Genomic DNA, 14263 nt, shown 5'->3' on the forward strand with positions numbered 1-14263 from the left:
CAGCTTTATCTACAGTTCATGGTCTTACGGACTTTTTGTCTTATGATGATTTACCTTGAACAGTTCAGTTGCCAAGAAAATATGAACTTCATATACCCATCCTTAAAAACAAGCAGATAAATAATCGGAACTGAGTAATACCGGGGGCGTTTATTGCTCTGAAAAAACTCCTGAGTACATGCATTATTGCATTTCCCTTTAGAATTTGTATGATAGAGGTAAAATAAAGCATGTTCCCTCTGTGAAATGAGGGAAGCCAGGCTGGCCTTTTGGGTCCTGCTGTACTACTCATCAGAGTGTCTTCTATTCTCTTCTTTCCTGAGGATTTCCATCAGGTTCTCCTCCTTTGCCTGACCACTCCTGTGCTCTAGTGGTGTCAGCTCATTAGTAAACTGGCTTTCTCTGTGTTTAATTTTCTTTCAGTGCTAAAATGCATTCCTTGGGCTTTCCCATTTATTAATAGTGATATGTGTAGATAGTATTATGATAGTCCCTAGAAGACAGGATAGAGATTAAGGCCCCAGGGTCCTGCTCTCTGTGTAAATGTGATCCCTCAGTGTTGCTGTTTTCTGAAAGATAATTCTGAAATCATGCTAGTACCTACTGTATTGGGAGTGATGGCCATGATACTTTTGCATTTGTGTCCTGGTGGGGATTCCAGAGCTCAGCACACTAATGTGTGTAGCTTCATGGTTCGTGTGCAAAAAGAAGAGTAACAGGCATTGTTCCTTTCTGCCATGAAAGAGAGCTGACTTGTCCAAGGTCACTCATCTCTGAGTACAGGTATAAGGAAGTATAACCTGAGGGTACTGAATACCAATCCTGTACTTTATTTATTAGTTCTGTACATATGCAGTGGCACCTTATGGATGCATCTTTCTCCTGCAGGTGATTTAAAAGCTCCACTATCCCTGTTGCGATGTGTGGTTCCCTGCTTTGGTGCATGCACTCCTAAGAAAATTACTTAATATTTGACATGTGTGGTGCCTGTGACAGGGAAATGGTGGGTTCACCAAGAAGGAAAGCGCATTTTTCCGTCCCTGATTTGAACTGTGACAGGGCTGTCCTCCATTCACTCTTAGGCCCTCCCTTGGAGGAACAGATAGTCTCTTACATGCCCATGTGTTATTTCAAGGTGACTGACTGTCTGCTATGTGGCTTTTCTTTTTCTTTTAGAATCTAAAGGCTAGAAGCACAAAGGAATCTAAAGACCAGACAACGAAAAATTCTTTGGAAAGTGAGTGATCCGTGCAGAGGAGACTGTGGTTTTTCAGGACTGTGGGGGCTGTTGCCAAACATCCGTTCTCCCTTTTTCTTTTTAAATGCTGGAAGGTTATGGAGTCTCTACTGGTTCTACCAGGGAAATCAATTCCCTTTTGCTAAGTAGCAGAGCTTGTGCATAGTAAGCTGCATGCATGCATGGGGAAACCCCTGGCCGGCTTAAAACCTCATCAGTCCCTTTGGACAAAACCAGGCCAACCAAAGGACTCCTGTGATTTTAAGAGAACATCTGCTATGCAGTGATAGCACAAATGCAATCCTAGCAGTTATTGTTGTATGGGTTTTGCCCCATGGTAGTATCTAGAAAGCCTGGTCAAGATCAGGTTCCATGGTCCTTGTCTCTATGCACGTAAGTAAAGACAATCCATGTTACAAGAAGTTTCCATAGTCACTAATATAAAAGCCAATCCCCTTCCTCTTTTTGCCTGTTACCAAGATTTGGAAGCACTCAAGTTTTCATGCTGAACTCCAGAGGGAGGGATGCACTGCCAACCTTTCAGGGACCTCCTTGGCATCTTTAAGAGTGTGAGGCCTGATTCTGACATGTGGGACCAGTCAGGTTGCCAGGGAATTGTCGGAAGGGTGCCGTGCTGTGTGCTGTTGTTCTGTACTACCTTGTATGCTGCTCATCTATTGTCTGGCAGGGCATGCACACAGGTGGGCATCTGCTTGCTGTGGAGCACGTTTTTTTTTCCTCTGTGGGCTCATGCATGTTTTATTGGCTGTGCAGCACATTAACCTTAGGGAAGGGAATTTTCCAGTAGCTCATTGGTTAATAAACCTGTGCCTGTACATTCAGTTGAATTGAACAGGTTGCTCTGTTGAGGCTGTATTGAGGTACCTCTTCCTTATATTCGTGCTGCTTTTCTTTCACAGCTTTATTATACAAGCCAGTGGATCGAGTGACTCGCAGCACACTTGTTCTACATGTAAGTATCTGTAGGGTAGATGTCAAACTTTAGACCCTGTTCCCATTTTCTTCACCTGTCATATTTCACATGGGGCTACAGGACTGCAGAACTACACTTGTCATGCTACATAGCATGTAGCCTCTTCCTTTTACACTAAGGGGAGGGAATCTGTTGGTAGGACCTTCTACCTCTTCAGTTGTGTTACCAACAAGTGCAGAGTTTTCCTCTGGAGATAAAGTCTTACACTAATCTGTAAGAAGAGGCTGGAGCATCTTGTCCTACAGCTCTTCTTAGGGGCCCTCAGACCTCTCTTTTCCACTGCTGCTTATGGCTCTGTTCTTTGTGTTCCTGGTGTCAGGATTTGCTCAAGCACACTCCAGTGAGCCACCCTGATCATCCACTCCTGCAGGATGCTCTGCGGATCTCGCAGAACTTCCTCTCCAGCATCAATGAGGAGATCACTCCTCGTCGACAGTCCATGACTGTAAAGAAGGGGGAGGTGAGTCTTCCTGCTCTCCTTGTTTTCTCAGTTTCTAAATACTGGTGGTGCCTTTTCTGTAGAGCAGACTAGGAAGTTAACACTATTAATTCGTTTGTTGCTAAGATACAGCTTATGCAGTGTCCTTGTACTCTAAAGGAGGTGGTGCAGCTTCTCTCTGTTTTCTGTTCAGAAAACAGTTTGGAAACCCAAAGGAGAAGTATGATTAGAGTTTTGTCCTTAGCATTGTTATAATCGTTTGTCATATTTAATTACTAAGATGCATATTGCTGTGCACTAAATGGATTTGTATTTTACTTGCAAAGTGAAACTGAATAGGAAACCTGGGAGGAGAAAAAGGTGAGAAAACAGCAGAAGTCATGAAAGATTAGGAAAAGCTCTTTTCCAGAATCTTCATTCTCTCCATGAAACTCATTTTTTTTGCATCCTTATTTCTAAAGAGGAATGTTGAACATGGGGCTAGGAGGCAAAATAAATGGGAAAGCTAAGGGAGGTGATGGACTTGTAAGGCTCTAATATAACTCTTGTCAGCTCTGCTAAGAGCAGGACTCCACCCAGGAAGTTCTAAGGTGTGCAGTTCCTTTACCTGCATGCAGTGTTGTGCAAGGAGGGCATAGAGCTACACAATGGTGAAGTCTCTGCATGCCTCAATGGGCTTGATTCATCTACCTCATAATTTCATTAGAGAGCAATTCAGTCCTTCCTGATAAGGAAGGGCCAGGACTGACAGAAGTATTAAGAGGGAGAGATACAGAAGATTGCACAAAAGAGAAGTGCAGCTCAGATATTGTGGCAGTGTGCCAGATACACTGGCTGATCAAAAGTGACCCAAATTACCCTGTACAAAAACCCTCTCTTACAAAGCCCAGGAGATTGTTAAGATACCATGAACCTTCATGATATATTCCCAAATCCTGTCAGCTAAACATACTTGCTTTTAACTGTTAAACTGATATTCAGCTGACAAAGATTTGCTGGAAGCTGCAGTACTGGGAATTTGGTACACTTTGTCCTGCAGGTCGTGCTCATTGTCTTATTTTGCCAACTGAGGAAGCCTGCAGCTGAGAAGAGGAGGGGCTGAGCAAGTGGAGGCTGAGTTACAGGCTCAGACATCAGTCACCAGGGCCTCAGTGATAGTAGATGGCCTCATTGAAGTGGATGCTGATTGAGTCGTAGCAGAAATCGCAGGCTAGACTGCCCCCTCACAGGGGAGGGAGCATTTTGTGTTCTCTAGTTGTCTGTCAGCATCTCAATGAGGGATGGAGGCTTTCAAAGTGTCATGCAGAATTCTAATGAGGTGCCAGAGCCCAGGCAGAGGGACAGGCTCAGGAGGAGGATCCTGATGATCTCTTTTTGGAGTGATGTATTTGTCAGATCTTAGAAAACAGGAAGGGGAGGCTTGTGAGTAGGTATGTTCATGCTCTGCATGGTAATCCAGAGACACAAGTCTGCACCCAGTTACTCTGTGTGGGTTAGTGATGGCTGCTCCTTCCTACAAGCTACTCAGCTTGGGGTCATAGCTGGGTTTTGTTTATGCCTGTAAATCTTTGCTTTTCCATTTATCCTTTCCTCCCGCTTGCCTTGCTTCTGCTTCCCCTGGGGTGACAGGACAGTGTGCAGTTTACATCTCCTAATTGACTGCTCTCAATGCATAATGCATTTTTTATTTTAATGAATCACCAGCTTGCTTTGAATTTTTTCATTATTTGTCTTCCTCCCATTGAAATTTCCTTGGTCGAAAGGAAGGAGGGAAAACAGCCCTTTCCCCTCATGCTTAGGTGCTGATCTGTTATCTTTTTTCCCCAGTCCTTGCCTTTTATGTGGAATATTTTTTGCCTTTGAGTGCATTGTGGGAAGGAGTCAAATCTCCTTTACCAGCCTTTTGCTCCAGCTCTTTTTTTCAGGATTGCTTTGAACTGGGGAAGGCAGCTAGTTGTTAATCTCCCTAGTGGCAGGCTGCTTAGGAGAGGAGTGCAGGTCAGGAGAGAGTACAGGCTTATCAGCACTGCATTCCTGCCTTTTGCAAATGGTGATTCCTTGCTCCAGGACCATCGACTCAGTCAGACCTGCCTGCTGCCTTTCTGTGTGATGTCAGGTGTCCCTCCTGCACACCAGCCCCCTGGTTCTGCTTGCCTCAGTAGGCTTTTTTCTAGTTATAGACTTATGCACATAAACAGAAAGTTTTCTGTGATGAATGGACCTGGTTTAATTTGCTGGGCTGAATGTCTTTGGGTCTGTCTCCATTCAGGCTGATCTGCTACATTCTTTTGTTCTTTCCTTCCCATCTTTCTACTTACACACATGGGCTTACTTTTTTACTTTTTTTGATGGATTATCTACAAGTATCCACTTTGTCAACCCTGTAAATAACAAAAAAATGCCTGGAGGGAAAGGGGGCATGAGTAGCACTGTGCATTTTGAGTCAGGCATCTTAATTGCTTGCTGCTGATCCTTCTTCACCACAATCTTCTTGTCTTAGATAGGGAACCTGTTTAAAGTTCTACTGTGGATGGTCCCTTGGGGAAGTAGGAAAATTAATGCTTTGAGGTGAAGGATGTGCCACCATTATGTGCCAGAAGGGAGTAATAACCTTACTAGTCTTATTAGCAGAACAGCTATATGGACTGCATGGATGTTTTTTCAACTAAGCATGGATGCAAATTACTGTAGACCTTGTATCATCTTTCCCTGTCAGAATTAAAGGCTTGTGTTCCAGCTAGTCCAGCCCATTCTTGTAAAGCAGGAATTAATGAACTGCAAAAATTTGCAGGGTTCATTTGGGAGATGAAGGTTCCTATCTTGACTGCTGCTCATCTAATGCTCTTTGCAGGATGTTGTTTCAGAGCAGTTCATACCAACTGAGTGGTGGTGGCTGCCATTCTGCCTTGTCCCTGGCTGTGCAGTCCCACCCTCTATGAAGTGTTCACACCGGTGTTTGTGTCATCACACAGTGGCGTGGAGGAAAGAGGCTGCCTAAAAATGAAGCCTTTCTGAGTTTTGGGTCACTCTGCTGGCTGAGTGGCTTTGTGTCTGATCTCGGCACCATTCCAGACACAAGAGGGCTGACAGGCAGTTCCTTCAAGAATCAAGCCCACTAGATCACACATGGGATCAACTTCTTCTACTGTGCACCTTTTCTCTTGCCTTGAAGAGAAGAGGCTGCTTGGCAAGCTGCTCTACCATGTTTCTAAATGTGGTTTTAAACTCTGTTCATTGTCTTAGGCTCCTTTTTAACTTGGTAAAAACAAAGCATGTTAGGGCAGGGCAAGGACAAAGGACATTTGCAAAGGAGCAGGAGTGCATACTAAAGCCTTTGCTGGGACCTAAGCTTAGACACAAGCAGCCATGCACAGCTTGAGGCCTGGTGCCTACTGCTTCTGGAGGCCTTGGGCAGATGTTGGCGATAGAGCACTCAAAATGTATCTTAGATGCTTCACACTGTCTTACAGCTGGAGTCAGCGAGCTCCTGGTGACAGGAGCTTTGGAAAGAGAAAAGAAAGGCTATTAATGCTCAAAGAGCAGCCAGTTTAGCTCCTTAGGCAGAGCATCCCTTTATTCTGCAATGCTGGTCTTGCAACACACACACACAGAAGGAATCATTTTCTTCCTACGCTCTGCAGAAGCCAAACCACCTCTTCCTCACTGACATGTGCCAATACCCATCTCCTGCTTTTACCCTCCTCCTCCTGCATCACACATGTTCCAGTCCTTCCCAGGGCTCTCACCCACGCGCACTGCAGGCCTCTGCTGTCACCATGTCGGGATGAGCTCTTTCCTCAGCACACAAGTGAGGAGACTGCCTTTTGTACAGCTGTGGTTCTGGATGAGTAGATCTTTCAATTCCCCCTTTTGTAACGTGCCTCAGACAAGCTGGTCTTCTGCCACACTTCCTGGAGTTAAACAGTACGTGTCAGCAGCAGGATTTATCATATGCAAACAGCACAAAAACATTGTAGGATGATTAGATGAGCACACAGGTAGTCATGAGGTTGGTAGCAGAGGAGGGGGAGATGCTCACTGACAGAGGTAAGAGGAGGATGACAGCAATAGACAATCCAAAGAAGTTATTAAATTACTGAAAGATGTACAGGGAGAGCTCTTTTGTCCAGAATGCAGGTGGGTGGGAGAAGAATGAGGTAAAAATATGCAAAGGAAAGCAGGGTCTAGAAAGGAGACTTGGGACTTATACTGCACCAGTACAAAAGCTTTGCGAGAGCCACTGAAGGTAACAGTCAGCCCAGGCCCTGATTGAGAGATTAAAGAAGATCCTAATTCACTCCATTATGATAGATAATAGCAAGTTTTCCCCCAGGCCTCCTGGAACATCTTTCTGTAGCTGAGCTGAGCTTCTGTGCTGGACACATGACAGTCTTGGGCTGTCTGTGAGGTCACTCTGCCACTCTACTGCCACTATGATCCTATGTTGGGTTTTTTTGATGTTTGTTTGGTGTTTCTGTAGTCTGTATGTCAATCTAGGGTATTTTAGAAACATTTACCACCTAACAAACAGAGTGACTTTGAAAACAAGGTAGAGAGATCGTTTCCCACACATAGTCCTCTACAGCAGGATCACCCAGCCAAAAAACCTCATCTTTCAGGAGACCCTGTTTAACAGGAGGCCACCAAAGGAATAACTGTTGCTGGCCTCGGGTAGAAGGAGTTGACCAAAGTGGGCTTTGATTCCCAAACTGCTTGAGAAGGCCTGTGTGAAGGAGCTGGGGTGGCATGAGCATCTGACCAGTGTGAGTCCTGTCTGAAGGGACTGATGCCTCTCCCAGCATGGGGTAGGATGGGCTGACTCAGGAGGTCCGGGAAGGTGCCCTGTGCTCCTTCACTGTAGGGCTTGGCAGGGATTTGGTAAGCCAGTTGGGAAATCCTTCTATTGTTTCCCTCTGACCTGCTGAACCCTCCTGGTGAGATGAATCATTTGCAACAAAGGATATGGCCCTTTGCTGGAAGCTCTCCTCCTCTGCTCCACTGATGCTGAGCAGCCTGGGGCATGCCTGTTGTGCCCACCCCTAACCAAAGTCCTATGTTCTGAGAGAAAATGGTAGTTAGATCTAATACGAAGCTCCACATTCCTGTGAGGACAGATTTCCTGACTTGATCCACAAATGTTTTCTCCTGTCCTCCCCAGTTACTTGGTTACTTTTGTGGCAGTTCACGCCTGCTGCTTGCTGAAGGGAGACCACCCCAGCTAGCTCATGAGGATGAAATGTCTGGGGAGCTCTGTATTCCTCCAAGTAGCTGACTGGAATACACCCCTTTAACCTCTTTACTTGTGTTCCAGTCAAGCTTAGGAAATACAGCCTTGTCTTCTTCCCACCCAGCTCTCTTTCTGGGATATAATGCTGCCAAAGACTTTCTGCTGCCTCGTGGTAGCAGTGTGTCTCATGTCAGTCAGGGTATGTTGTACCCAGGAGTGCTAGCCAAAATAAACTCACTGCAAATGAGTGGTACCTCATTCCCAGATGGGAAGTATGAAGAGTGTTGACTCACACCCCTGTTTTGGCATCATAGGGCTGAGCTTTCTGCTTGGGTTTTGGGGAGATGTGGAACAGAGAGCATGGCTGCTTGAAGGAAGTCTGCTTGGATGGTGACAGCCAAGGAGTGTGCAATGGCAGCTTAGGTGCAACTTCTGAAGGCAGGAGAAGGGGTGGCCTTGTGGGGAGATTGGTAGCCTTGCTGCAGGCAGTACTGATGGGCTCTTCTTTTCTTACTTTGTGGGGGCCTGACACAAAGGTTTCCAGTCACTGGTGCCTCTATATGAGCTTCCCCTTCATTTGAGGATACACGTGGCTGATCTAGATGATGGTACTGGAATACTGCCAAAAGCAGGGGCTGATCTAGGCCTGAGCAGCAGTCCTTCACAGCCCTCCAAGAGCTCTCATGGGCCTGTGCCATCCATTGCCTGTGAAGAAACATGTTGCTGGCCATGTTGTTGGCCTGTCTCTGCCACCAGAGACATCTTCCCAGGATGGGTGCTGAGTCTGTGCTCTGGACTAGCCTGGGGTATTTTTCAGTGCGGAGCTCTCGGCCAGGTGCTGGGCTGGGGCTCTGGCTGATCTCACACACCGACAGGGCCTGGCAGATGGGGACAGGAGGTCAGGGCAAGACTGTGTCATGTCCCTGCCAAGTAGGGAAGGGACAGTGCAACATCCTGCTGGGTAGCAGAGAGAAGTGAGCTGTAAGAACATCTTTACACCTACGAACAATGAGCAGAAGTTGAGCTGGCAACAAGTAGATATTCTCATTGCCCCAGAGGAGCTGAGCCGATTTGCAGCATAGTTAGTATGCATCAAATCTAGAAACCTGAGGTCAGGGCTTTGGCTTGCTCAGAAAATATCTTTCCTGATTCATTATTGCACTCAAAAAAAATTCTTTGTAGCTCTGGGGAGTGTTTTTGTTACTGAAAGCATACGTTCTCCTTTTTACTTATTTTTAAAGCTCAGTGTTTCTAGTTTCTTACCTGGGCTTTGTTTGCCAGGCAGGAGGGGGCGGGAGGCACAAGTGCGCATCAGCAGCAGCATCGTTCATGCAGGCAGGCGTTCTCTACAAAACCACTGAGAAGAAGCCAGGAGGATCACGCCCACCTAAAAATAAACATTAACATATGTACAGGCCTTTCTGAGCCTGAATCGCTGCTGGATACCAGATCTCCACAGACTTCTGCGCTGAGATGGTGCAACAGTCTACTAGGGAGTAGCCTTGCTTCCTGGATGATGGGCAAGGTGCAGCTGCTGCTGCTCACAGCTTTCCTGGGCCTTCATGTAGTGGAAGGGAGCACCAAGATGAGCTGTGGACACTGCTGCATGTGCTTTAACAGCTACCTGTGGTGCTAGTGTAGCTGCAGGTGGGAAAATGCAGACTCTTAGTCCATGTCAGGAAGATTAGGGTGCTGTAGGACAGAGGGTGGAAACAAGAATTATGTCTACAAGGGCATTCCTCTGCCTTGTGTTCCTTGCCATGATGCCTGCTGGGCTCAGGACTGATGTGGTTTGTTTTCATTTTGGAGAGCCAAGATGGGAAGGATAATAGGAGGAAGGAGAGGTAGTGTGGGGGTTTGCACTCCCACACCCTCTGCAGTAAATGTGTTCAGGGCTTGTTAAGTCACGCAGCAAAAAAACCCCATGGGGCATAACCTGAGAAACAGAGGCATCAATTCTGGTTTGGATGTCCTGACCCTGCTCAGGTTAACAGTTTTCCCGTTCTGTACTGCTGCACAGCTGAGCACAGCTGCCTCTGGGAAATGGGCAGGTTTTGTGTTTGCTTCTCCCAGCATGGGGATCACAGAGATGCTGCAGGCCAGAGTGAGCCACACTAACAGGTCCTGGGCATGGCCCTGGAGAAGGCTGGCAGTGAGACAGCAGAGGGAGGAGTTGGTTAGTGCTGGACAGTGTTGGCAGATCTGTCCCCAGCCACGGTGCTGTGTAGGCGTGTGTGGTATGTGTAACATGTTGCTCACGGATGTCAGGGGAGCGTTCTCCAAGCTGGAATAACAAGGAAATAGAAAAAGTACCTTAGCGTACCTGTGTGAAGCTGCCAATGGTTCCTGCTTGTACTGGCTGTGAGGCAAGGCAGCACTGAAAGTGATACATATTGCTGGGAACAATTGCTGCCTGAAGTTTAATACCCCTGACTTCTGTTTGAAAATCAGTGGGAGATAATCTATTCCAGTGGTGTGCTCAGATTCCTATGGATCATGACATCAGAGAAGAAGGGCTGAGCACAGAGTAGGGCTTGAAACTCCTGGCTTGGTCACTGGTTGCAGCACACAGCCATCCATAAGGGAATTAGGCAAGTGATGCTTCTGCCTACCAATGTGTGCCTCTTATTTAGGAGGCTGTAAATCTGTCTGGAACTAGAAACAGGAGTAAAGGATTGTGCAGCTTCTTTTGAAGAATGTTTATATGGTATATAAAAAAGATTTTAATAGGCATGGGGTGGGGGCATATCCAGATGGTCCTATTTAAACATAGGCTGGTAAGGGACTACTGAGAAGTTTGCTAGATGCACATTTTGTTCAGGAATAATCCCTTAACAGCACTTGTAATAAAGATGCGGCAATGGCATTCAGATGTTAATGTTGACAAGCTACTGTCGTGAACGGGAGCTGAGGTGTTGGCTCCTCTTCCTGCTGGGGTAGCTTAAGCTGAATTCAGTGGCTGGATAAGTGGCTCCCGAGAAAAGCGGTGTTTGCTGCTCTCTGCTGGCTTGTGAGGGGATGATGTTCTGACAGTTCTGGCCCGTGGGTGCACAGGAGCTGGACAGTGACTCACGATAAATGACACTGTCTCGGGGACAGGTGATGGAGAGAAGCCTGAAGTCTGATCCAGAACCAGATAAGAAAGGAGCTACATGGCCATTTCTGCCCCTGAGGGAGATGGCAGCAGCAGGGAGCAGAGCTTGCAGCAAGAAGCATTTCATGGTCTTTTTACTTTTTTCCGAATTAGACCAGTCTGCTGAGTTGGCTCTGGCAGGAGTTATGTCTAAGGAATGTGTTGCCCCAGTGCCAAATCTGGAGCTCATAGTGCACTAACTAAAACCTTTTCTCTGTTTTATCACCAGCACCGGCAGCTCCTGAAGGACAGTTTCATGGTGGAGCTGGTTGAGGGAGCCCGCAAACTACGTCATGTCTTTCTTTTTACTGATCTGTTCCTGTGTGCCAAGCTCAAGAAGCAGATTGGAGGGTGAGGTTTTCATTCTGGACTATGCATCTCTGCTTCAGCAGAATCCTGGGTTTAGCCAGCAGTTTTAGTTGAATATGAAAATCCAAGACCTGGGTAGCCACAAACCCCAATATGGAGTTAAACAAGGAATGATCAGCAAGGTAGTACTGTCTATTATATAGACCTTGGCCAAGCCCTGATCCCTTGGGAAAAGTTAATTCCTACCCCCTGCCCTGAGCCTTTCTAGGATAGTAACATATACTGTAGCTGTTGGTATTCTGGACAAATGCCTTTCATTTTTCTACCTCCCTTTTAATAGGTGACATTTAACAGTTTTGCAGAAAAATCAAAAAAGTGGAATAAACAGACTATATGTCAACCCTAAAGTGCAGCTATACAAGCAGTTTTGTTGACATTTGTTGCAAATGAAGGAGGATAAACCTTTACCAACATACCTGCCTCAAACAGGGTTTTTCTTCATTTGATAGATGTTCTGCTCATCTTCTTGCCTTCCTCAAACAACAGATTGTCCCTTCCCCTTTTCATACACATGCTTGTAAGGAATGAACCTTCAAAAGAGTGGACTGTTCCACATAGTGGATGTTCTTGACAGGAGGGGTAGAGAGGGAATAAACAGTATGAAACAATTAAAAAGTGGACTTGGTTATCATGGTGGAAGCACTGGAGAATGGCAGTCAGGAGCTGTAGTTTCTCTCTTCTGGTTGGATTGCACAGAGGTTTATACATCTTGGCATATCTGCCCCGCTTGGCTGTCCAAGCTCAGGCAGGAGAGACCTGGGTTTAGACCACAGGTAGCAGCCAAGTCACAGGTATGGCATGGCTTTTGAACTTTGCCTCTATGGGGCCTTCAAAGAGAGATCATGCAGGACTGAAAGGGTGTGCAAAAGATCTTTGTGGTTTCTTAGGATGAAAAGAAGTAGGTCACAAAACAAGTTGCTTTATGTGCTGACTGGCTATTGGCCCTTCAGGCTTTCTTGCTGCAAAACAGCCCTTTACCAGATGTTTTCCACATGGGAGTCACAGTGAAATTGTGCCCATTTCTGTATCTCATCCACTATAGTGACGAAGGGCTTGTGGGAGTGAGGTGTGGGTGTTGCCAAAAACCAGTAACAGTAAAATATTTGTACATTCTGTCTTTCAGAAAAAGCCAGCAGTATGACTGCAAGTGGTACATCCCGCTCACTGACCTTAGCTTCCAAATGGTGGATGAGTCTGAGGCAGTGCCTAATATCCCACTGGTACCTGATGAAGAACTGGATGCCATGAAGATCAAGATATCCCAGATCAAGAATGACATCCAGCGTGAAAAGGTAAAAGGCCAAGTCCAGACTCAGTGTCTCTGCTGAGGTGAGGTGAGTGATAAACTTTTTAGTGAGTTCTAGAGGATTTCCTTACAGTCTGCTCTGGTCGTCCATGAGCATCCTTTACCGGCAGTGCTATGGCTGCCCAGTGGCATGGAAGTACAGGGTATAGCTGGGACAGTGGCACCTCTGCATCTCATTTGGGGTGCTGGAACTGGGGAACAGAGGCAAATCTGAGTGTAGAGATACTGTGGGTAACATTTTCCTGAGGAGCTGGAGCCCTGGAGATGCTGTACTGACAGCATTTCTCCTGCCTGGGGCCATTTGGCTGCTCACAGAAGGAAGGGACTGTGCATATTAAAATGCCTATTGATGTAAGTGAGGGTGAGCGTTGAAGAGTAACATCTGTCCTCTGTCTCACTTTCTCCCTCACCCTTCAGAGGGCCAATAAGGGCAGCAAGGTCATTGAGAGGTTGAAAAAGAAGCTCTCAGAGCAGGAATCCCTCCTACTGCTGATGTCCCCCAACATGGCTTTCAGGGTACACAATCGCAATGGCAAGGTGAGTGGCTCCTCTGGTTCCCCATAGCATACAAGACAGAGCTCAAGGGGGGGTTGTGTTTGTGCACACTGTTGCACAAGGAGGTCTTCATGCCCTCTGCTGTCTGACTTGAAAGCAGCAGACACCTAACCCTTGCCTACACCAAAGGTTACGATGACATCTCATAAGGCTGTGACTAATTTTTATGCAACACTGGCATTTACAGACTAACATTAGAACTGAATCCCTACCTCAGCACCTACCGTGGCAGAGCACAGGAACAGCTCTCTTCACCTAAGATAAGGTTCTGCAGCAGCTGCCTTTTAGATTCCACTTCAAGTTCAAGGCTCAGAGTACTCAGAGCTGTCTCCTCAGGATTGTGACTGCCCTTGGCACCAAGGATGCTGAAAAGTTGTGACCAATCTCCTTTAGCACTGTGGGATACTCAATGTGCCAGAGGCATCCCCTGCTTTGGCAGTGCTGTCCTGTCGCTGTGGCTTTCCCATGCACATGACAAAGGATTCTCACAAGATCTTGTTACTACTCAGTGAAAAACCACAAGCTGGTCACTGCTTCCTCAGCTTGCATCAGTGTCTAGGCCTGTGCTGGAGGCTTTTGTGTTTCTGCTTTGAGGAACTGGACAGAGCTGCCTTGGGACCTCATGCTGCCAGGGGCGCAGGTGCTGCTTGCAGGGTGGAGATCTGTGAAAGCTCTGGCTGCAGGAGTCTGTGCTGGTACCACTGGCACAGTGCTGAGGAGGCACATTGCCAGAATCCTGCCTGTCAATGGCAAAGCTGTGATGTAGGGCAACTGGCAGGAGTACTGGAAGGACAGTACATCCAACAATTTCTTGTGGAGGAGGGTGGGAGGCAAGCAGGCAGGTCTCCTCTCAGACTAATGTATACTTCATTTTTTCTGTTTTCCTGGGCAGAGTTACACGTTTCTCATATCATCAGACTATGAAAGGGCAGAGTGGAGGGAGAACATCCGGGAGCAGCAGAAGAAATGTAAGTGTCCCTCAGTTAGGCTTTGGTACAAATAC

General features: G+C 46.7%; 1 protein-coding gene across 3 annotated transcripts in view; it reads left to right on the plus strand.

Annotated features, from left to right (window-relative positions):
• The window catches only part of BCR (BCR activator of RhoGEF and GTPase), a 102494-nt gene that overhangs the window by 64630 nt on the left and 23601 nt on the right, over positions 1 to 14263 (plus strand). For all 3 annotated transcript variants that reach the window (XM_051633706.1, XM_051633704.1, XM_051633705.1), the window contains 7 exons: positions 1177 to 1237; positions 2158 to 2210; positions 2551 to 2691; positions 11260 to 11381; positions 12523 to 12691; positions 13123 to 13242; positions 14153 to 14228. In XM_051633706.1, coding sequence (XP_051489666.1) covers positions 1177 to 1237; positions 2158 to 2210; positions 2551 to 2691; positions 11260 to 11381; positions 12523 to 12691; positions 13123 to 13242; positions 14153 to 14228 — 742 coding nt within the window. The remainder of the gene's footprint in view (positions 1 to 1176; positions 1238 to 2157; positions 2211 to 2550; positions 2692 to 11259; positions 11382 to 12522; positions 12692 to 13122; positions 13243 to 14152; positions 14229 to 14263) is intronic.

Source organism: Apus apus, chromosome 16 (assembly GCF_020740795.1).
Source record: "Apus apus isolate bApuApu2 chromosome 16, bApuApu2.pri.cur, whole genome shotgun sequence".
NCBI lineage: Eukaryota > Metazoa > Chordata > Aves > Apodiformes > Apodidae > Apus > Apus apus.